Source organism: Neltuma alba, unplaced genomic scaffold (assembly GCF_004799145.2).
Source record: "Neltuma alba isolate B1F8T4 unplaced genomic scaffold, ASM479914v2 tig00003123_pilon, whole genome shotgun sequence".
Classification (NCBI taxonomy): Eukaryota; Viridiplantae; Streptophyta; class Magnoliopsida; order Fabales; family Fabaceae; genus Neltuma; species Neltuma alba.
Genome location: NW_021633147.1, coordinates 89,605 through 114,707, shown reverse-complemented (window position 1 = coordinate 114,707; position 25,103 = coordinate 89,605). Strand labels below are relative to the sequence as shown.

General features: G+C 36.8%; 1 protein-coding gene across 3 annotated transcripts; it reads left to right on the top strand.

The window, feature by feature from the left end:
- Positions 1-1,797: 1,797 nt before the first annotated feature.
- LOC114740356 (DNA-directed RNA polymerase I subunit 2) lies at positions 1,798-24,649 on the top strand. 3 transcript variants are annotated; one of them, XM_028928500.1, is made up of 26 exons: positions 1,798-2,108; positions 2,323-2,405; positions 2,492-2,611; positions 3,492-3,568; positions 4,297-4,360; positions 5,165-5,235; positions 6,791-6,868; positions 6,962-7,007; positions 7,183-7,363; positions 7,444-7,496; positions 7,597-7,670; positions 7,804-7,921; positions 15,413-15,500; positions 16,064-16,179; positions 17,210-17,337; positions 17,428-17,507; positions 17,859-18,097; positions 18,182-18,346; positions 18,434-18,598; positions 18,682-18,756; positions 18,980-19,083; positions 19,161-19,236; positions 21,332-21,460; positions 21,544-21,684; positions 22,846-23,058; positions 23,688-24,649. In XM_028928500.1, exons 1-26 carry the CDS (start codon positions 1,943-1,945, stop codon positions 24,357-24,359), a joined length of 3,522 nt encoding a protein of 1,173 aa, XP_028784333.1. In that variant the 5' UTR covers positions 1,798-1,942; the 3' UTR covers positions 24,360-24,649. The 3 variants fall into 3 exon arrangements, with proteins under 3 accessions (XP_028784333.1, XP_028784332.1, XP_028784334.1); XM_028928499.1 differs by having other exon boundaries at positions 17,859-18,100; XM_028928501.1 differs by having other exon boundaries at positions 1,985-2,108; positions 2,497-2,611; positions 17,859-18,100.
- Positions 24,650-25,103: the final 454 nt, after the last annotated feature.

The window sequence follows — 25,103 nt, the reverse complement described above, 5'->3', positions numbered from 1 at the left end:
TATATTTTTTCTCAAGATAGTATTTATAATAATGGTAGTTCTAGTCAATATATTTAATTAGCAATGATATTTTAGGACTTATAACACCTATTTATTACAAATAACTAATTTAACTAGTTTTTTTTAATCTACTCATACTAGTCAACTGACTTTTATATTAAGGACAAGAAGTAGTATTAAAAAGAAGATATTATCGGCCAATAATATGTAAAAAATTATATATTTCTCCCGCCCTTAATATAGGACCTAATTTTAGGTTAATTTTGGTATTAAATATAATACTTATTTCTTGTATTTATCAATTTTTTTAAATTATCCTGATGGATACTCTCTCAATCATAATCAAATAGAAGAAGGAGAGTCGATATTAAGAAAGATACTTATGGTGTTTTAAAAAAAACATATTATATTTCTTATAATTAACTAATTTATCTAACTTTTTTAATATAATCAAATTAGTTAAATATGTCTTATATTAAGAATCGGAAGTGTAGATAATATTTGGTGAAACTTGTTAGTTTTTGCCCTTTCCCGCGAGTCATGGGAACACAGTCAGCCACCAACCGTTCCTCCGCCACAGACTAGGTCCGTGTAGCCATTCAGAAGAGACTAAATACGATTCACACAAAACAGATTAATTTGTGAAATATCAGAGAAATATCTACGCGCATGTTCCAATTAACCGACAAAACGTCATGAGCAGTTCTTCCAAGCGGTGATTTAATGTGCATGTGCTTAAATTGGATTGAAGAAACATGCTACTCCTCTAATAAATGAGTCATATATTTAAGATAGAATAGACTATATATTCTATCCAATAGAAACTGGATAATTGAATTATAAAAACTAACAAAATTAGTAGAGTTAATAATTAAGAATAAATCTGTGATGATTTTTTTTTTCATTTGTGTTAAAAATTACTCTGCATTATTAATGGGTTGTATGATGATACATATCACCTGAGACTCATGTCCTCTGCCTTGGTTATTAACGAATTGAATACATTAATTTTAAAATGTTACAGCAATTGCAATATTTTAGGTTGCTTGGACAATGCATATTTATATATTAATGAAATAGAAAAAGAGAAAGAGAGAATTCACAAAAAAAAAAAAAACAAGAAGAGAAAAGAGAAAAATTATTTATCTCTCTGTTTTTTTTTGGCTAGGCATATATATCCTTTATTGAATGTAATCCTATCAGAATCACTGTTAAGTACTAAATGTAAAAATTTCTTATAGTAAAAATTTAAATATTGATTTATCATGTTATTAAGAATTAACTCATTTTGTTATATTTAATTTTCATTGGTTCCTCTTCTCCTTTTTTGTTAATCATAGTGATAAAGTTTCACGCTAGAATTTAATAAATAATTCCTTACATCAATTCTCTCTGGAGTATGACAACAAAAATGTCAAAGTGAATGACATGATTTAATGTTTATTATGTTTTTGTCAATATTGTCCATTCTTTTTTTAAATTAATAATGCGACATTATTTTTTTTATTTTTACTTGGGGTTCAGATTTTAAAATTAATAATTAATAAATTTTTCTAAGATCAATTTTTTTTTGGGTACACCTAAGATCAATTAGTTTAGTTAAGTTGTTGGAATTCTACAACTGTTGGCAAAACAAACAAACAAGGCCTCCATGATTGGCGCATTTTTAGCCCAAAATAATATGGGCTCATATTAACGGCTAGTTTTTGGCCCGTTATTATTCTCAGCTGAACAAAAAAGTAAATACGTATGCATAAAAGGCCGAACAAAGACTTAAACCCCCCTTCTCCCCTAACAAGCATCCCTGCTTCCTCTCCCTCTTCCTCTTCACCGTCGTTGCCCCTTTTTCTGTCTCCCATATTCTCAAATTCAATCAGCAGGAAGCGACGGCATATTGTCTCCTTATATTTCCTTCTAGTAGAGTCTTGCCATAGCATTCAAGATGGTGGTTAAACCCGGTGTGGTTCCGGACTATGGGCATCTCCGAGAGCTCTTCAGGCCCCATATAGAGTCTTTCGATTACATGGTGGAAGCTGGATTGGATACTATGTTCCAATATATCAAATCTGTAGAAGTTCGCGACCCCTTTACAAAGAAGAAGCTGAGGAATATCCTTTCTTTAAATTGCTTTTCAATTTCAAGGTCGTTAATTTATTGAACTTACATGTTGCAAAATATGTTTTTTTCCCCCCCTTGTTTGTTGCATTTTCTGTTCCATCTATAGTTTCTGCATTGCTCGTTGTATTATAAATTTGATATTTGTACATATTTTCTCCGTGATGCAATTGGTTATTTTTTCTCTCCTTAACTTGTGTATCTTACTTTGGGTGAGTAATCCGGACGTATACCCTCCTCAAAAGGAGCGGTCGTCGAGCACAATGGCTTATGCTCTGCTTCCATTTGAGGTGAGTTTCACAATTTTGTGTTGGCTCACAATAGTTTTTGTTCTCTTTTTCTTCGTTGATTGTTTTACTTGGTGTCATTTGTTCAGTGTAGGCAGGCAAAAATTTCTTATACAGGAAAATTCAGTGCCGATGTATGTTTCCAATACGATGGTGGGGCTATCATAAGAGAGAAATTTAATTTTGGGTCGCTTCCCATAATGCTACAGGTTGCTTACGACCTTGTGACTTTTAACTGGTTTCAGAGACGTTAACTGTATCTCTACATGTTGTCTTCCGGCTCTTCCCTTTTGTTTTGCGTGACTATGTTACTTTTCCTAAGTGAAAGTATTTGCAGGTTTCTGGAAATATTAATGATGTGGCAATACTTAGTTGATTAGTTTTGATGCTTTCAAATGATTTCTTTCCTTTTTAAATTTTGTTGTATTTTGCTACCCATGCATCCATATCATAACAGCAAGTTTTATTCCACAAGTGTCGATGGTTACATGGTCTGTTAACAGCTAATTTTTCAGATATATTGTTTATTATGAAAACCCTTTCATGGTTTATGGACAACTAACTTTTTCATATATGTATATATATCATTCATCATGGTATCCCATTTGATAAGTTACTTAAAGTGTCTTTCTTGGTCTCCTGCTACATCTTTTCGTAGGGCTAAAAGCATGTACTCAGTTCTCTTCATCAGTGCTTGTAGCGGTTTTCTTTGCACATGTCCAAAGCCCCTTAGTCAAATTTCTTGCACTTTCTCCTTGATAGATGCGATATCAAACTTTCTACATATACAATTATTATGGATGTTGTTATTTCTTGTATGTTTTGTTCCATGTCAAGCTTATCTGTGTTTTGTTTTATTCTGACTAAAACTGCCAAAAAATAAAATTACCCTAATGTTCTTACTATGGCTTGGTTTTTATGATGATGTTTGCATCTAATGGTTGCACTTGTGTCAATTTTTATGACTTCTAGTTCAGGCGATATAAGAACAATGACTGAAATCTGTCTGCTAATTGCCTAACTTTGTAAGTATGATGCGTAGTATTATCTTCTTTCACTTGCAATTGATGAGAGTTGCATGTTGTGCAGTCAAAACTATGCCACTTGAGAGATGCTAATCCCCAAAAACTTGTGTCCTACAGGGAAGAGGCATCAGAAATGGGGGGGTAGGTGGTTCAATGTCTTTATCATATTGCTAAATTATGCATGATGTTGATTTATCTTGATGCTGCAATGCGTTCTACGGAGTGATTTTATCCTTATTCTGAGTTTCTGCTGGTATTTCAAATGTCTTTTAATACTCACAAGCATGCATGTACATTGTGCCGATTGGGTGCCTCAACAAGCATCATATCATCTGCTTGGGGAGCTGTAGGTGAAGTCATGGAACCAAAATATACATTGTGCCCATGTGGTGCCTCAACGTTTGCTTGGGGGGCTGTAGGTGAAGTCGTGGATAAAAAATTATTCACCATAATTGGATTCTTAATTAGCCCCATCATTCATCTTGTTAATTGGTCTTTTCTTTATTGTCTTGATTCCCTGGTGTTGGGGCTTGCTTTTTCTTGATCATGAAAATTCGCTTCTGACACTTTTCCTCTCTTATTCATCTTTTTGATGATGCCTTTTGCTCCTTCACGTGCATACACAAAATCTCATGCTAAATAGAAATATAAACAATATAGATAGAACCCTGCAAATACATATCTCCAAATGGTTTACATATTGATGTAGTTGGTGTCATACCGTAATATTTTTGTGGTTGTGGACACTACTGCAATTGCGAATCCTGATTCTCTTGTTCTGTTGCTGTTTGTATGTGATTTCAATGCCACAATAATTAGTTTGATTGTCTGGGATGACATCAGCTTTATCTTTTACGTTTTCTTTTCAGTTACTTCATTTTGAATGGCATTGAGAGAGTTGCTCGATTATTAATTTTGCCAAAGAGGAATTACGTAAGAAGTTCTATCTTTCAGCTTTCTTCTTTCCTTTTCATTTTTTTTTTTTTGCATTGATTAACAGTAATCAAGCTGGATCAAGTGTGTTTCTTTCCTTTTAAAGTTATTATGTTTTCAGATTATATTCATGGTTTCTCTTTGGTACAAAATGCATGGTCCTAGGGATTTAATATATCTGATGTGCAAAGTGGTTGGAGAGTTTTATTTTGTTTATTACTCCTCCGGTCCTTAATATAAGACCTATTTAACTAATTTTATTAGATTAAGGAAGTTAGGTAAGTTAGTTAATTATAAGAAATATAACATGTTTTTCCTAAAACACCATTACGCCACAATCGTCTTTCTTAATATCCTCTCTTCCTCTTCTACTTGATTATGGTTGAGGGAGTATCCAGAAGGGTAATTTAGAAAAAAATTGATAAATATTAAAAATAGGTCTTATATTTAGGACCAAAATCCACTCAACAATTAGGTCTTATATTAAGGATTGGAGGAGTACTTTTTATTTAGGATTTGCGGATTTCTTATAAGACTTCCCCCCTCCCCCCTCATATGAGGATTTGTTATTCTCCAACTTTTTCTTGTTAGCAAGACTTATATGAAAAAAATTGTAATACTTATGGTGGATCATGTTACTGTATGGTAAATTTTGAAGCATAGTTGATCATATTCATATTGTTGCAGTGGTGCTGCTGGTGTGAATAGTAGCTTTTTTTGTGTAATCACAGATTTATCCATTTTCATTATTTTTTTCCTCTCTGGTTCCTATAAATTTCTTTTGTGGTTTCCTGAACTTTCTAGCCAATGAGTATTGTGCGGAATTCATTCAGTGATCGGCGGGAAGGATATTCTGATAAAGCAGTGTCAATAAGGTTTGTTTTAGTCTGAATCAGTACTATCTCAGATTATTACCTTATCACAAATAGTACCTTGCCGTTATAAATTATGTTTGTAAGATGTTTTTGGGACTTTTTTAAAGGCTGTTGGGAAATTCAAGAGTGAATTTTAATGTCTTTGTAAATATTAGGTGAGAGAGTACAAAGAATGGGAGGGAAATTGCAAGAGACCATTGCAATCTCATTGGCTCTAGTTTTATTCATCAACAAAACCGATATAAATGGGTACAATCAGATAAGAGTGTAGGCCTGTTAATACTTATGTCGAAAGAGGTAAAAAGAAGAGGGGATTGGGACAACCTGGCTGAAGTATGATAGAAAATGCAAACTAGGGAAATTGATGTTTTGTTGCTTGGAGGAGAGAGAAGATAGTTGAGTGAAAAATGAATATAGGGCGAGAAGTGTAACAAATTGTGTACTGACTTGTGGTGAGAGACTAGCCTCTCAAAAGGTAGTGTGAGTGTGGATGCGTGCAACTATTTCTTTGATTTTCCCTTTTATCTTGCTAGTCCTCTGTTTGTTTTTCTTTGACATTAGCAGATTTTCTGGTTCTAGCGATTATAGCATCAGCAGAGGGTTTCATTATTTGATATTAAAGCACAATATGATTTTTGATGAGCTTAAAGATGATCTAGATAAAGCTCAATTATATGTGGAACAATGTACTCATAAATTCAGAATAGATCATGTAGGTAATGCTGTTTCCCTCAAAATTCAGCCATAAAAAATCAAATCTCTTGTTAAGAAGTCTAATGGAGGCAAGTCTTAGATACTATGGCCCATATTCTATCATTTGCACGGACTGAACAGGTGGTTTTTAAACTGCCACTTCCTGAAGATGTGACCATTCACCCAGTCTTTTACATTTCTCTACTAAGGGGAAAAAAACACTTTGAATCAGACATTCCACAGCCACTGCCTTCTTTTCTTGCAGCAGATCTGGAGCTTTATGTTCAACCTGCTGCTATTAAGCAAATCAGAACCCTCACTGATGATCAAAAAGTAGTTTTGGTTCAGTGGCAAGGTTTACCTGATTATGATTGCCAGTCCATGTCCGTTAATACTTATTTCCAAAGAGGAACGAAGAAGAGAGAATAGGGCCAAACTGGTCCAAGACTGATTTCCAAAGAGGAATGAAGAAGAGAGAATAGGGCCAAATCCAAGGCTGATAGATGGAGCAGATGAGAGAAATTAACAATTTCTTTTTTAGAGGAGAGAGAATATATTCTGGTGAATAATGAATACAGGGGTGGGTATGGTGGGTGAGAATGGCAGAAAATTTTATACTGGCTTGTGGGGGAGAGACTTAGCCCCCCAAAAGTTTCCTTGAGTGCACGCGGTGCTGTTTCCTGAAATTTCCCTTTTATGTTCTTAGTCATTAGTGTGCTTTTCTTCTAAGATCCAATCCTGGCAGATTTTCTGGTTCAATTGAATTGGATATGATATTAGGTGAAAAGTTTCATTACATATTTAAATATTTTGATTTAATTATTTATGGTTTCTTTTTGGCTCTTATGTTTAAAACGTCCAGGTGCGTAAGAGCAGATCAATCATCAGTGACAGTTAGACTGTACTACCTTCGTAGTGGAAGTGCTAGACTAGGTTTCTGGTAAGAAGCATGATGTTAACTTAGCAGAAAGAAGAGAAATGCTTGTGGTTGGAGAAGTAATAAGACATGTCTCTACATGATATAACATTGCAGGTTAAAAGGAAGGGAGTTTTTGCTTCCTGTGGGCATTGTTTTAAAGGTAAGTCATGATTAGTTATGTTCTATTTAACTGCATCAAGGGTTGGCACATTTGATTTGATTTTTATCTATAGGTGCATTAAATTTCATACATCTTAATTTCTTGCTAGTTTTCCCCACTTTTCATTCTGGTTGGGTAAAGATTCACTTACAATGTATTTAATTGTTACTATCAGGCCCTTGTTGACACCACTGACCATGAAATTTATGTCAATTTGACTTGCTGCTACAATGAGAAGCATGAGAAAGGAAAGGGTGCTGTTGGAACCCAACTTGTTGGTGAAAGGGCAAAAATAATTTTAGATGAAGTTCGAGATTTGTCTCGGTTTACTCGTCTTCAATGTCTTGAATATATTGGTACATAGTGTAGCATTCTTGAACGTCATACCATAGTATAACTTGCATAATCAGTATTAACTTCTTCCCTCTATGATTAGGAGAATACTTCCAACCTCTTATGGATGGTCTTGACCATGACAGTTATCCAACTGTAAGTTGTGTTTGCTCATTATTCACATTACTGTGATGAGGAAAGCAATCATCAGTCCATATAACTTTATGTCTTCCTAATACTTAAATATCCTTGCTAGGTGGCTGAAACTGTTATCAAAGACCATATATTCGTTCATCTGGACAACAATTTTGACAAATTCAACCTACTTATGTCAGTCACCATCTTCTCTCTTATCCTACATGATTAAATTAAATCTCTAGAATTTTATGTGAATATAATATTCTTCTGTGGAAGTTCTATCTTACATTGATTTGTTATGGATCATTTTTTCCCTCTTCCCCAGCTTCATGTTACAGAAACTTTTCTCGCTTATAGATCAGACATCTGTGCCCGACAGCCCTGACTCTTTGCAGAATCAGGAGGTCCTGCTTCCTGGCCATCTGATTACTATTTATCTTAAGGTAGAAAGTTTTTAGACCTTTCTCTTTATAGCTTAAATTTGTACTTTGTTCTTGGATTTGGTCCCTTAAGTTTGAATTGTGCCAAAGTGGTGTTTTAACATCTAACACTGACACACATGATCAGCTTTGTCTTCCAGGTTAATAGATATGTTTGATGACGTTGATTTGGTTAGCTGTATGTTTGTTGATTTGGAAGACAGAAATTACTATTTAAGACATACACATACAGATTAGATGTTAAACGACTTGTTCAGCACAAATTGAACTGGAGAGATCAAAGCATTGAATCATAATCCATCACCTTCATCATTGTCATCTTGCTTCTTTTAAATCTGATCGCTAGTTGTTGGCATCTCTTATCAGCATATGTTAATCTTACTCTTTGCCTATATTATCAGGACTCTGGTGTGTAGATAGATTATTTTAACCTTTACATGGAAATCATTATAAAACCACCACCCTTGTATAGTTTTTGTTCTCAGAGCGCATTCCTTAATTTTTCAAGATTTATAATGTTCCAATACATGATTTTGAGCAAAATCATTGATTTTGAGTAATTATTTTGAGTAATTCACACTCTCTTGTATTATTTCATATGATAGGCTACAATATATAGAGTCCGGATGGGTGAGAGAATCCGGTTACAATCAATCAAAATTGAATTACAATTAATTAGAGATATAGCAGCACATAATCAGGGATTGATCTTGTAGCTAAAATCATGGGTAGGGATTCTGAGAATATCACGGGATTCTAACACTCCCCCTCAAGCTGGAGAGTAGATGTCAACCATTCCCAGCTTGCTTCGAAGCCCTTCAAACTTGACTCTGGCCAAAGGTTTGGTCATGATGTCAGCAATCTGATCAGATGAGCGCACATAGTTCAAGTTGATGATACCCCCTTCTACTTTCTCTTTGATAAAGTGCCGATCAATGTCGACATGTTTTGTTCGGTCATGGTACACCGGATTTTTTTGTCATTTCAATACTAGCTTGGTTGTCACACCAAAGTTTCACTGGGCCTTCATAGGGAATTCTTAGTTCATTCAGGAGTCTGATCACCCACATTCCTTCACATACCCCCAGTGCTACAGCTCTTAGCTCAGCTTCAGCACTGCTTCTTGAGACCACGGTCTGTTTCTTGCTCCGCCAAGTGACAAGGTTTCCCCAAACATAAGTACAATAACCTGTGACAGATCTCCTGTTATCCACAGCTCTCCCATGATCTGCATCAGTGTAGACCTCTGTGTCTTGTATTTCCCCTTTTAAAGAATATTCCTCTTCCAGGATTGAGTTTGAGGTAGGTCAGGATTCTATACACTGCTTCCATGTGTTCTTCCTGAGGTTGGTGCATAAATTGGCTTACCACGCCGACTGCATAGCTGATGTCAGGTCGTGTATGGGTCAAGTAGATTAGTTTTCCCACAAGTCTTCTGTACCTTTCTGCGTCAACTGGTACTCCTTCTAGTTTAACCTCCAGATTGCATGACTCTTCCATAGGTGTTTCACTCGGTTTACCCCCAAGTATCCCTGTTTCGTGGAGTAAATCAAGTGTGTATTTCCGTTGAGACACACTTATACCCTTTTTAGATCTAGCAACCTCCATTCCAAGAAAGTACCTCATTTGTCCTAGGTCCTTTACTTGGAATTCCCTTGCCAGGGCTCTCTTGAGTTGAGTGATAGAAGCTTCATCATCACCAGTTATGACTATATCATCCACATACACAATTAGGATCGTTACCTTTCCAGCACTGTGTTTGATGAAAAGGGTATGGTCTGCTTGACCTTGGTTGTAACCAAATCTTTTAATTGCTTTGGCAAACCTATCGAACCATGCTCGTGGAGACTGTTTCAGGCCATATAATGACTTCTTCAGTTTGCAAACCGAATTGGGTGGAGCTATTACTCCATCTGGGACTTCCATGTATACTTTCTCCTCTAAGTCTCCATTTAGGAAAGCATTCTTTACATCCAGTTGATGAAGAGACCAGTCAAGGTTGGCGGCTAGGGATAGAAGTACCTGGATGGTATTGAACTTTGCCACTGGTGCAAACGTTTCTTGATAATCAATCCCATAAGTTTGCGTGTACCCTTTTGCAACTAATCTCCCTTTGTACTTGTTGATACTTCCGTCAGGATTGAACTTAGGGGTGAAGATCCATCTGCAACCCACTGCTTTCTTCCCCTCAGGGAGTGTGGTAATATCCCATGTGTTACTATCCTCCAAGGCTTTCAACTCTTCGTATGCTGCATATTTCCAATTAGGATCTTTCATGGCCTGTTGAAATGTCTCTGGAACTTTTACCTGTGAGCTATTCACCACAAAGGTTTGCATTCTAGTAGACAAATTGCCGTAAGAGACAAATCTTTGAATAGGATGCTGAGTACATGACCTTACCCCCTTTCTAAGTGCAATAGGCCATCCTAGCTCCTCAGGATCCAACTCCGGATTGGAATCATGTTGCTGCCTTGGAATGGAAGGAACCCTACTACTCCTGTCTTGTTCTCCTGGTTGAGACCCTGAGTGCTCTGTCACCCTTGCATCAATCTCAGCATTTGTTTCCATTGTGTGAGGGTTGTTTGTGGGGCTGTTGGGCTGTTCTGGTCGAGGTGTAGGTTTTGGGTTTTCTGGTTCAGGTTCAGGTATTTCCTCTTGTGGTATGGAGGGTTCAGGAGGGTTAAGATGTGAGTTGGTTGTGGGTTCAGGTGTAATTAGCCATTCTATTCGATCACTCTCCCCCTGAATGGGTAATTTGGGATAATATGCATCATCCTCATAAAAGACGGTGTCTTTGGAGATTATGAGTTTTCTAGTAGAGGGACAATAACACCTATAACCTTTTTGGGTGGAGGAGTACCCAAGGAAAATGCATTTTTCTGCTCTAGCACCCAGTTTGCCCCCATCATGTTTATGGACAAAGACAACACACCCAAAGACCTTTTGTGGGATGGTATTGATGATAGGTGAGGTTGGGTAGGTCTCAAGAAGTTTTTTGGATAGGGGTACTGAAATTGAGAATTTTGGAGGCCATTCGATTGATAAGATAGGCTGCGGTTAGCACAGCGTCTCCCCAAAACAGGCTGGGAACATTTTTTTCCATCATAATGGCTCGGGTTACTTCTAAGAGATGTCTATTCTTTCGCTCGGCAATTCCATTTTGTTGAGGAGTATAGACACATGAGGTTTGGTGGTGGATTCCCTGTTGTTCAAGAAATTCTCTAAAGGCTCCACTCATATACTCTTTAGCATTGTCACTTCGCAGAACTTTGATGGGAGTTTGAAATTGGGTTCTCACAAAGGTGTGAAAGTTTTTGAAGATTTGTAAGGCTTCGGATTTCTCTTTCATGAGGTACACCCATGTAACCCGGGTATGATCATCAATGAATGTAATAAACCACGCTGTGCCTGTTCGGGTTTTAGTTTTGGCTGGTCCCCAAATGTCTGTATGGATCATCGTAAACGGTGTAGTGGGTTTGTAAATATGTTTGGGATAAGACGCACGAGTTTGTTTGGCAATTTGACAAGTTTCACATTGGAAAGGTGAAGAATTTTTATTGAATAAAGTTGGAAACACATGCTTCATATAATTAAAACTGGGGTGGCCTAATCTTTGATGCCACAACATTACATTTTTATTCTGAGAATTGGAGCTAACCATAGCTTTCCTTGCTTCTTTAGTCTTCATATCCTTTCCTTCAAAGTAGTAGAGTCCATCCCATTCTTTAGCAGTCAAAATCTTCCTCCCCGAGGTCGAATCCTGAAAAACACATTTAACATCATCAAAAATCACCCGACATACTTGTCCTTTAGTCAATTTGCTCACAGATATAAGATTGCAAGTGAGAGCAGGAACAAACAAAACATTATGAATTTCCAGATCATCAGAAAGAGCCACAGTGCCAACACCCTCAACTCTAGTATATAGGCCAGTTGCTACTTTTACTCTAAGATTCTCATGGGAGTATTTGAGAGTTTTGAAGAGGGACTTGTTACCAGTCATGTGGTCTGTCGCACCTGAGTCAACAATCCATGTCTCATCACTAGTTACCATTGCATTAAGGGCAATAATAGAATTACCTGACTGGATCAAGTTTACGTGGGGAACTGATTTTGATTTGTTTTGCTTTTCAAGCATCTTACGAAGTATTTGAAGTTCTTCTCTGGTCAAGTGGTCTCCATCATCACTTCTTTCCTCGGAGGAGGTGTGGTGGCTTTTTCCATCTTGTCGTTGTTTCTGTCTCCCTGGGTTTGGTTTTCCATGCAGTTTCCAGCATTCATCTCTGGTGTGGCCCTTCTTGTTACAGTGATTGCACCACTTGTTCCCTTTTCTTTCAGAGCTCTCTGATGTTTGGGAACTTCTTGTAACTAATGCGGAGCCATCTATTGGAGGAGGTTGGTTACCTTGAGTGAGGTGTCTTCGGCTTTCTTCAAACTTAACCATACTGAAGACTTCAAACAAGGATGGAAGAGGTTTTAGACCCATAATTCTGCCTCTTACTTCTTCAAACACATCATTCAGGCCCAATAGGAAGTCATAAGTTCGACCTTTTTCAACTAGTTGTCTGTAGTAATTGGCATCATCAATATTCTTCCACGGATGTACTTCAAAGAGGTCCAATTGCTGCCATATCTTTATCAGGGTGCTGTAGTATTGTGTTATAGTCAAGTTTCCTTGCTTTAGATCCTTGAGTTGCCTCCTCAGATCTAACAAGGCAGCAATGTTGTCTAATGTAGAGTAAGTGCGTCTAGCAGCATCCCAGATCTCCTTGGCTGTGCTTGCAAGGAGGTATCCCTCACTAATTTCGAGAGTCATTGAGTTGCATAGCCAAGACATCACCTGATTATTTTCAGCGAACCAGGTGTCAAAACTAGGATCATTATGTGCCGGTTGTTTTGCTTCTCCATTGATATACTTCTCCTTACGCTTCCCACGAAGATACATTAATACACTTTGAGACCATTGGAGATAGTTGCTGCCATTCAGTTTGTGAGCCACCACCATAGCTTGAGGTTCAGTGGCTGTTGTCAAGTCTGACACTGAATCAAATGTTCTAGAGGGGGCCATTGGTGAAGGAGAGTTACCTTGAGTATTTGAGGAGGTGCCGGACATAAGACCCATTGGAACGGTACCTTTGGTGACTGGGGTGTTGCGAACAGACCCAAAAAGAGGTGGAAAATCTGATGGGTTCATCTTCTGGGCTGAAAAAGATCCTGCGGCGGCGCTGGCGGCGGCGCGTGGACTTCACGCGCGGAGGCTGTTTGACGCCGGCTTCTGGGGATGCGCCGATCGGTGGTTTCCGGTGAGAACTGGAGGGGTGGTGTCGGTCACATCCTGCTCCTGGCTTCAGATCTGAGGACGCCTCACTCTCTCTCTCTCTCCGTTTTCCGGCGGCGTTTCAGGACGGGATTTTGGGTTCAGGCCGAACCCACTGCTCTGATACCATGAGTAATTATTTTGAGTAATTCACACTCTCTTGTATTATTTCATATGATAGGCTACAATATATAGAGTCCGGATGGGTGAGAGAATCCGGTTACAATCAATCAAAATTGAATTACAATTAATTAGAGATATAGCAGCACATAATCAGGGATTGATCTTGTAGCTAAAATCATGGGTAGGGATTCTGAGAATATCACGGGATTCTAACAGATTTCTTATATGGATGCTTAAAATATAGTTAAATCTAAATATCTGCTGAGGTTTGAGCAATTGGCAATTTTAACATACTATAAGTGGGAGGTTAAAAATGGTCAGATAGTTAAGAGTAATAGTATGTTTCAAAGCTTGTTTGGTATGACATTAGGAGGCTTTAGAAGTTAGGTGAGACTAAAAAAAAAGGTTAGTTGGATGAAAAATTAATGTTTGGCAGTCACTTGTGTTCAAAAGTTACTTTAAAGTTGAAATAACTTTTTCTGACTCTTTGCTTTCCCCCCCTAATGTCTGAACCTCTTGAAACTGATTCTTCAATATATCATCCAAATTAGTGTATGTCAAATTGGCTTTTTTATCCGAACATAAATCACATTACACTCATTAACTTTTATGCCAATTTCTGCCAACGTTAATGCAAACATGCCCTCAGCCACTTGAGGCTGACTCAAGTAGTAAGGGTGAGTTGGGGTGTGGAATTTCAACCCCTCCCAATGTAACTGTTGCAACTCAAAAGGGAATGATAAAAAAAAAATACTTAATGAACTGGGATTAGTATTCAAGAGAACACCTCTGTTATGATAAGAGGAGTTTTACAATGCCAAAATGAGACCTCAGACCAGTCACAAACCTCTGGCTTTTGAGCAGCCAGTGCACTCCCTCACACTCTCAAAGTATCAAATAAGCCATAGTCAAAAGACCTAGATTGCACTGTACAGTTCCCAAAATAGTCTAAAATAACAGCTAACAGCAACTCTAAACTTCCTTCAAAACGGTAATAACTCCAACAAAAGACATCTTACTACCTTCATGTGTTTCTTTAGGCTTCCTTTTTAATGTGTGAGAAGCAAAAGTAAACATATCAGTAACCAATAAAATGAAAGGGAAAAAAAATCTAATTATTAGGATGTCAGGATTCGAGTCCTTTATGGCTGTGAACATGAATCATTATGGGTAACCATCATACTTCATTTTGAGCATTTACTGTTTTACAAGAAATTTATGATTATGATTGCAAACTTAATTTGTATTATAATTTTTGTTGGACATATTAGCTAAACATAATCCCTGCTTATCCTTTTGAGTTTTAAAATCTTAAGCTTGTGGGATGAAATGGCACTTGAAATACATATTACAATAGCTAGAATTGATTTATCTCAATTGCAAAATTCATTTTTTTTGGGTGAAATGTAAAACTCAATTTTATAGTAGTGGACATTAAAATTACAATTGCTATAACTGAGTTGTTTCAATATTAAAACAATTTTACAATATTTGAAAATATAGTCTAAATATCTAGTTGGTCTTGACCAATTGGCACATAGACTCCAAAATGGGGAGCTTAAAAATTGTCAAATGTGGTTAAATAAGAGTTATAGTATGTTGGTGATCAGAATTTCAGGATTGTCACACCTTAGTTGTCGGAGCATGAATCATAAGGTCTTGTTACCAACTTCCCATCCTTCATTTTGAGCAGAAGTTTATGCCTTTAAATTTGTATGATCATTTTTGTTGGACATTAATAGAACAGGATCTAGGATTGTCTCGTGTTCTACAGTCTTGAGCCTGTGGGATTCAATTGTACTTGTGACAATTATTGCAATAGCAAAATATGTGTTATCTCAAATTTTTATATAAATTTTTGTTTTCTTAATTTTAGCACCTCACTCTCGTGGTGCTTTTCTAGACTCTTTTTCCCTTAGGGAGCCAGGATTTTAATGTTTTTCCTGCTTATTAGGCTTGTGGATGTACTGCTGTCTCCTTAAATTCTGATTACACTTTGTTAAGTATTTCTGGGGGTCTTATTTATAATTTCTTAATCAACTTTTGGATACTAGGAAAAAATAGAAGAATGGCTTCAAAAGGGCAAGAAATTTCTTGAGGATGAGCTCCGGGACAAAAATGACAAGTTTGATTTCTGCAGCTGTATGTAGATATTTTTAAAGCACTTTTGATATGTCTTGAGTTCTAGTTATGTTTCTTTGTGCTGAGAAGCTTTCTCCTGTCACTTTTTCCCATTTAAATTTATCGACATCAGAATAACAATTTTAGATGCATAACTGTTCGTTGGTGAATGAAGATCTTGGTCCACAAGGCCCATCATTTGCAGCAAACAATTTTTGTTTGTTCTCAGATTGTTTTCCCCCATTACATTGGATTTGACCATTTGATGTTATCAGGGTTTGATTATCTTATATTTTCCCTTAATTTGATCCTTTTTTTTTTGTGTGGTTAGACTTAGGAAGACTATTGCTAGGCTTTCTTCTATATTTTGATATACCCAGACTGAATTTTTGAACAAGAGAAACACCAGTTTCTGGATGGATTTAAGTTTTTGTTTTCCACTCTTTATCATTCATTTTTTTGCCAACTTATTCATTTTGGTATGAACATTAGGATTTAGATTTGAGAATTAAGTTGATGATGGTTATTGCTTACTAATTTTATGTTTATATCTATGCGCGTGTGTGTCTCCTTGGTGAGTGCAGTAGCTCATGTTAAGAAGGTTATGGAAAAAAATTCAGCAAGATCAGTAAGTACAGCTGTTGAAACTATGTTGAGAAGTGGAAGACTGGCCACTCAAACGGGCCTAGATCTGCAGCAGGTATAACTTGCTACTGATCAATTAACTTTTGTCCTGGCAGTTATAATGCTCCATCCTTCAATTAGTGTTTTTCTAATTTTAATAAATAATAATAGGTTTATCTTATGCATAAGAATAGTGCGTAAGTATTTTTAATAAAGAAAGGAATATTGTTATCGAGAACAAGACTACAAGCTTGGAAGATAGGACAGCCCCTTGAAGAGAAGAAACCAAAAGATGGTTATTATATATGACCAAAAAACTCCAAATAAACTTGAATTTAAAAGCTAAGGGAAGCAGGGATAAGGACCCTTCCAGTAAATAACTTGTAGTTTGCTGATGCTTTGTTAATAATTTATGCAGTCTTCTCCAACTAGATGCTCCAAGCCAAAAAAAAAAACTCCCCAGAACTTTGCCATTTTTAATATGCCCCTATCATTTTACTTTATACCAGCCAGTAAAAGAGAGAGCACCAAATTCTCCTGCCCATCACTGACCAAAGAAGCCAAATAATTCATTTCAAAGAAATGTCTGAGATAATATACGAAAGAAATATAAAAAGACCATATCTGAGATAATATACTAAAAATTAGGAAAAAAATCATAAATTATGAATATGCGATGAATTAAAAAATTACATGCTAGAATTCACTATGATACCAAACTCTTGATGGGATATGCAAGTGTATCTGTCATTAAATCATTACTTCCCAAGGACCTTCGGTGTTTGTGTGGGGAATATCTTTAAATAAAGAGTGAAACAAGGAGAAGGTTGGGTGGAGTTATTGGTCTTGGAGAATGAGTTTTTCTGTAATGAATATGGTTACTTATCAAATCTATTACTTCTGCTCCTGCTAGTCATTTTATAACGAATTGATTATTATTTGATGCTGTACTAAGTTGAATGTGGTGTAGTTTTTATTCACAATTAATTATGACAAGAATAATCAAATAATTTAGGACATTGTATGCATCTCTTCTTTTAGTTTCCTGTATATACTTGCTTGATGCCCTTATACATCTTTTATTGATTATATTTTTGCTTACTCAGAAAACAGGTTATTCAGTTCAGGCTGAAAGGTTAAACTTCTTACGTTTTCTTTCACATTTTCGTGCTGTTCATCGGGGGGCCTCCTTTGCTGGTCTTCGGACGACGACTGTACGAAAATTGCTGCCTGAGTTAGTATAAGCTCTTATATCTATCTTGAAAACTGTATGGTCTTCCTGTGATATTTGTGTTTCTTATGCGTGGTTGTATCTTTTCATTAGCTCTTGGGGTTTTCTTTGTCCTGTGCACACGCCTGATGGGGAGCCCTGTGGACTACTGAATCACATGACTAGCACCTGTTGTAAGTTACTGCCTCCTTTGCCTTCTTTCAAAAGGAACTTATCCATTGTTGAGTTCAAATATATTGCGTGATCGGTGGCATTTCAAAGTGGCCTTAAGAGCAGTTGAACAAGCCAGATCACGTTGTTGGGGTGATTGATTTTCCTGTCTCTTTGTTTCTATCATCTTTGTCTTTTCATTTTTGTTAAAGAGGATTCTTAATCCTCCAAAATCATGTCTTCTGAAATGAATTATTCTGTATTTTATTTTATTTTAACCAGGAAACAAGAAAGGATTCCTTGTTCGTTAATTGTTCGTTGTCTAATTTATGTGACAAATGCATTTCTTCAGTTTTTTCCTTTCTCTATTTCAGGTGTGACATCATTTTTTGATTCTCAAGGGCAGATTAAAGATTATTTTAAAATAAAAATGTCAATCATCAAAATTTTAGTTGAGGTTGGAATGAAGCCATCACTGCCAAAGCTAGTCCTTGCTGGTCCACCTGAAGTTCTTAATGTTTTTCTAGATGGCTGTATTGTTGGTTCTGTACCCTCTGGTCAAGTTGAAAAAGTTGTGGATTATTTACGAAGATTGAAAGTATCATCTGCAGTGGTGGTCTGCTTTTCTGCTCCTTCAGTTCCTTTCCCTTCATTTATTTTATATCTTTTGCTTGATATTAACTTTAGCATTTTGTAGATTCCTAATGATCTGGAGGTGGGATATGTTCCTTTGAGCATGGGTGGAGCATATCCTGGCCTGTACCTCTTTTCATCTCCTTCAAGATTTGTCCGGCCAGTCAGAAATTTATCTGTTCCTTCTGATGGTAGTGAAAATATTGAACTTATTGGGCCATTTGAACAGGTCAGTGCATGATACATTCTGTTCTCCCGACCCATGGATTGGTTGGATTTCTGCTAAATTCTGAATGAACTTAATCTTCTTTTGTAGATTTTTATGGAGATAAGATGTCCCGATGGTGGGGATGGTGGAAGCAAAAGTGCATTTCCTGCAACTCATGAGGAAATCCATCCAACAGGAATGCTCAGTGTAGTTGCTAGCCTTACTCCATGGTCAGATCATAATCAGAGTCCCCGAAATATGTACCAGTGCCAGGTACATTTTGTCTTGGTGTGCTTAAATCTGCTTGTTCCTCAGATCTCTCAGATCTTCTCATTCTATGCTTGTTTATGTTTTAGATGGCAAAGCAAACAATGGGATTCTCTTGCCAAGCAATTCGAAATCGTGCAGATCAAAAGTTGTACCATCTTCAGGTTTGTTCATGTCATTGTGGTATAGATTGCAAATGCGATTTTCCCCCCAATTAAATGTTGAATTGGCCCTGGTATGTTGGAAGACTGAATGCAGAAATAACTGTAGAAGTTGTTGGTCTTGTTAATCCCTTGCTCTACATCTGAACCAAAAGGTCGTACATGCATGTGTATGTTTTCTCCCACCTTAGTCTGGTAAAAACGTTTATTTTGCTGGCATTTTCAGACTCCCCAGAGTCCTATTGTTCGGACGGGTGCGTATGCAAAATATAGCATTGATGAATATCCTTCAGGCACAAATGCAATTGTTGCAGTTCTGGCATACACAGGGTAGCTACTGCAGTGTCTCTGTAGCAAATGTAGCTTTAATCTACTGTTCTATTTATGAACTTGTTGAAAAAATGCAGATATGATATGGAGGATGCCATGATTCTGAACAAGTCATCGGTGGAGCGTGGAATGTTTCATGGACAAATATATCAGGTTTGATCTTGCTTTACTACCTGACAGAACTGATCGTGCTTCCTTGCTATAGCATTTACTTTCCTTAAGAAGCATGATCATGTTAATATCGGTGCAATGCTTGACCTACTTTGACCATACAGTATCTTGTTATGGAATGTGACTTCCCATCATCCTAACAGGGTCAATAGATCTTAACAGGTTAAAATATATACTCTTCTGGTCCTAAATATAATGTAGTGTAAAATTACACTACAAAATGGGTTTTATATTTAGGACTAGAGGGAGTATAACCTTAATAATAAATTAATATGATGTTCTTCCCATCCACTTGAAAATTGAGATGGGATTATGTACCTCTGCTGTGGTACCACGATGAGATAAGCTACAACTATCAATCATAAAAAAGCTCAAGAGAAGATTTAGAGTGCTGAGCAAAATTCTCAGATGAAGAAGGGTGGACCAGATGCCACACCAGGGAAAAATAACCAATGAACATTCGAACCAATTGAAAAATACCTGGGAAAACAGCAGCCACACCATGGGCCTAATGACAGAGAATACCAGACACTGAGGCATCAGTGCGTGATATAGAAGATAGCCAACAAGAAAAGGAGTGCCAAACTAGAGCAGAAACAGCAACCAAAGGCTGCATCAGGGACCAAACAATTACCAGAAGAGAAAACCAACCAGAAACAAATACTAGGACAAAGGGGAAGAGCTGCAGCTACACCAAGAGCCAGCACCAACTCAACACAGTGCAATACCGTACAGGACAACAAAGGAATGGTGAACCCAAATCTGGAAAACAGAAATCCGTGGCCTGAAAACACTAGGATCAAGCCAGATTCAACAAATTGGTGTTGGAGAAGGTGATTGCCAGCAAAAAGATAATTTCCCCCTCTTCCAATTGCTGGCGTGTGGACGGACAACAAATTTGGAGGAGGCACATGAGACACACCCACTGTCAGACAACGACAAGATTCTGGGGAAATACTGATTTGAACGTGGGGACTCCTTTGGGCAGGTCTTAGGAAATGTCCAGGATCAAAAGCCTTAATTCATGCACACTGTGACAGTGATAGAGGTGAAAGTGAATAATGGTAGTGACAGTAAGCCAGAGTGATACTAGAGACTACTCTCTGATACGATATAGAGAGTGAGAGTGAGAAGATATGAATCTCTTGTATCTATTCATGATCAGGGAAGGGGTATATAACGGTAGAGATGAGTCTTAGTAGTAATGACGGGATAATATCCTAGCATAATAATATCTGATCCTATACTAATGGTACGGACTATGCTATTTTCCTTAATGAGAGAATATTCTAATAATACCATTACTAGAGAGAAAGAGGGAGGGTAGAAAGAGGGAGGAGTTAGAAGAGAGAAACACGGAGAGAACTGAAAAGTGCAAAACTGAATTACTCACAGCATAATTTCTGATTTCCCATACAATTTCCTTTGTATAGATTCCTAAACCCTAACAACCTGTAACAGCTAAACTGCTGACAACTATCGCATCTTTTATTAGTTACAAGGTATACGTCAACTTCTTTTACTGAAAGATTAGATACCTATTTTTTATCCAGTAACTTAGTTTGTATAAAACTTTCGCAAATCTGAGGATCACCATGGATCCTATATCCTTATGGGGAATTGGAGTAGATAAATGTGGTTACCGTTACAGGGAACGGGGATGAGGAGGACCTGCCTTATTGCCTTCCCTGCTTTGCACTCCTGCAAGTTAGTGCCTGCCTTTTCAAGTATCGTCTTACTAGGATTTGGCTGGTTGATATCAATTCTTCTGCATCTCATCTTTGGCATCTTGGTCATAGATTTTTTCTTGATGTTCAGTGATGTTCAATTAAGACATTCAGGGTTCACTTTAATAGGCCACTTTGAACATTTATTGTTAGGGACAAGGCACTTTGAACCTTCCTTATTATCTGCCCAAAGCCTGCGACTTCTTTTTTTGTGTTTATCTAGTTTTAATTCTTTCTAATCTTGAAGTTTTCATAGCCTTCTCAGAATTTATTTCTGATGTTTGCTTGTGAAATAATGGATATCTGTTTCCCAGTTGACACACCTGACCTGACATTATTGTGCTTATCAGACTGAGACAATTGACTTGACTGAACAACGTGGTCGGTCAGGCCAGACCTCAAAAATTTTTAGAAGAAGCAACGTTGATAAAGCAAGTTCACACTTCCTTGATTCAGATGGACTACCATATGTTGGTCAGGTTTGCCTTCAGATCTCTCCCTCCCTACTATGTCGTGTAATTTCCAATTTTGTCTAATCAAAATTTCAATGGCCATCTTGCAGATGATAAAACCAGACGATCCCTACTATAGCGTTTATAATGAGGTTACAAGTTCAACATTCACCTACAAAAGAAAGGGTTCTGAACCTGTTTATGTTGATTATGTTTCTGTTGATGTCAAAAACAAGAAGAATCTTCAGAAGGTGAGTTGATTCCTTTGGATATATTTCAATTTTCACCAGAAATTAGGTTGATATATTTGAGTGTCTCAAAGTTTAGGAAATTAAAATGGAGGAGGATTGTGTGGGTTTGGCGGTGGGATGAGTAGCATGAAGGTTTCTGACCTTCCAAGGTTTGGGTTTGCAAGAAAGAATAATAATATTTTGGTTTTACTTTTTACTGTTTAGTGGTTCTTGTTGGTGAAAGAACTATATTGTTCAAAACCTGCTTAGGAAGTTGTACTAAAAATATTCAATCACTGCTCATAGATGTCTTTCCAGAAAAGTAGATCATTATTTTGTTATGATTTTAATCGAGCATCAGAAAACTGGTTGATGGTTCTTTGGTTGCATCTTACATGTCTAGCAAACCCTTGGATGACTATTATCTTTGAAGTCATTATGTGTAGTTCTTCTGGCTTGCGATCATTATTTTTGAAGTGTACTTTTAGTCTTACATTGCACCAGCAGCAACTACCATTTAGAATAGATTTTTAGGAGATTTTGGTGCAACACAAATTTGTTCTCAGAAATTGACGAGTTTTGTTGAAAAGGTCTCAGTCTATTATTTTTAAAGTGGCGTAATCTTACGAAAGTGTTGTTAGTTTGAACAGAATGCTATTACAAAAAAAACATCCATCTGATGTCCTCCTATTTAAGATAGGATAGAATTGTTTTCACGAACTGTCTTGTTGCTTGGTGATAAGACGTGGCGATGGGAGAAAAGTCTGACATGTTTTGATCTATATGATTATGCCTATTTATATACATTGGGAGCCTTCTAGCAGTAATTACTGAATAATTCTATCATTATGCCTTCTAGTAATAATTGCTGAATGATTCTATCCTAATGACTAATTCCTATAGCCGGGCTAGTACTAATGACAAATTATTTACGTCAAACACATTTTCTGACACAAGCTTGTTGGAGCATAGATGCTAATCATGCTCAACTTGTTAAAAATATAATTAACTTCACGTCCCTGCAATGCTTTAGTTAAAATGTTCCCTAGTTGATCTCCAATCTTGACATATCCCATGGGGTTGGCACTATGAAGAGCTGCTTGGTTAACTCTGGATAGCCTTTTTCTAAGAAGATTTGATTTTATCGACGAATTTTAATTTGTGTAATAATTGTCTGAGCAGGTTAACATACGCTTTCGACATCCTAGGAACCCGATCATTGGTGATAAATTTAGCAGTAGGCACGGGCAGAAGGGTGTCTGCTCCCAGTTGTGGCCAGATATTGATATGCCATTTTCTGGAACTACTGGGATGCGTCCAGATCTGATCATCAATCCTCATGCATTTCCTTCCAGGATGACAATTGCAATGCTTTTGGAATCTGTTGCTGCTAAGGTATTGCAGCTAAATAAAAATATATGGAGAATTTGCTGTTTCGGGGAAGTTGCTGAAGATGAATATATGTTGTTGATTGACACTTCTCTCAATTTTTTTTTTTCCTTTTTTAATAAGGAACAATCTCTCTCATTGGTATTTCTAAATATGACAAACAAATTCTTTTTGTTTGAAATTTTAAACTTTTCATTTTTACTTCCATTAAATATATGCCACTTATTATTTTTCTACATTAAATTTCCACTCAATATCTCTCATGTACTCTTTATAAGTAAAGGTATAATTTGCTACTTTTAACTAAATTTAAATAACATTTTGAATCGGGGTAATTCTTGTAGTTGTTTCTTATAAAAATGAACAGAGAAAGTAATTTTTTTTTTTGGCCTCCCTTTCAAGGCCCTACCCTTATTTGGGTGTTATCAATGTGAGGGATGAGTAGCTTTTGTCTTGTGTGGTTGTGCACATTAATTGGGATTTAAAGTATAAGAAAACTCCTCTCTAACATCATTTTGGAATAATGATTTAGATTTTGATATTGAATCTGCCTTTTACATTGTATGCAATCTGCATAATATTGTCATTTATATTGTAAAGAGTGTGAAGAGATCTAAAACAATTTCTTCTTACAGGGGGGCAGCTTACATGGAAATTTTGTAGATGCAACCCCATTCCGTAGCTCAACGAAGAAAGATGGTGGGGAGTCATTAAAATCAGACTCACTCGTTGATGAACTTGGTGTCCTGCTAAAAGAAAAGGGATTCAATTATCATGGTGTAGAAGTTCTCTACAGTGGAGTTTATGGAACAGAACTTACGTGTGAGATTTTTATTGGGCCTGTTTATTATCAACGTCTCCGTCATATGGTTTCAGATAAGTATCAGGTCCGCTCTACTGGAACAATTGACCAGGTGACCCGGCAGCCGATTAAAGGACGAAAACGTGGAGGAGGAATCCGATTCGGAGAAATGGAACGTGACTCCCTACTTGCACATGGAGCTGCATATCTACTGCATGATCGACTGCATACATGTTCTGATTATCACATTGCTGATGTATGTTCACTATGTGGAAGCATGCTCACAACGACGTTCCTTCAGCCACAGAAGCGGCCGATCCGGGAGATTGGCGGGCTGCCCCCAGGTAGAGCTCTAAAGAAGGTATACTGTCATGCTTGCCAAACAAGTAAAGGCATGGAGACTGTTGCCATGCCATATGTGTTCAGATATTTAGCAGCAGAGTTGGCAGCTATGAACATCAAAATGACTCTCCAGTTAACTGATAAAGCTGAGGCTGGGGCTTGATATGGTTCAGTCTGACAACTTCTTGACAATTTTTGTTGTTGTATCATATCATATCATTATTTATGAGGTGGCATCTTTTTTATATATAAAGTGGTGAGTTCAAAAATTTTGAAGCCATTGGGGCTACATCACTGCGAACATTTCTTGTATGACTGCTTTAGTGGATACAAGAGTGGGATGAGGTTAGCGAGTAGAGTGATGCTTGATGAATTCTGGAGGCCCTTGAGGTCATTTTGTTATTTTCCTATGATAATCCTTATAATTTTAATTTAATCTATGTTATTTTATCATATGATTATAGTCATGGAAAAATAATGTGTAAATACTTCTTAGTGCTTCTTAGTTCGACGGAAATGTTGACAGAGTGTTTGACCTGATATCTTACATCTCAATGATTTGTTCTTCACCTTCATATTAATTTCTATTCTTATTCGTGTTGGTTAATTTTGTTTGTTAACACTTATAATCGCTTTGGAAAAAAAATATAAAAAAAACTTGAATTTGCATTAACGTTTGAAAGAAATAAATTATTTTGTTTTGATAGTTTAAATCAATTTTTAATTAGTTTTCACAGTCTTGGGGGGAAAATTTATACTCTCCAAGTGGTTTAAGAATGAAGCCTATACACACGTATACACACCATATACACACGCATACACGCCATTTCTGATAATTTGGTACTAAATATAATGTTCTGATTTACTTCTTCGGTCGTTAATATAAAATCTATTTAACTAATTTAAT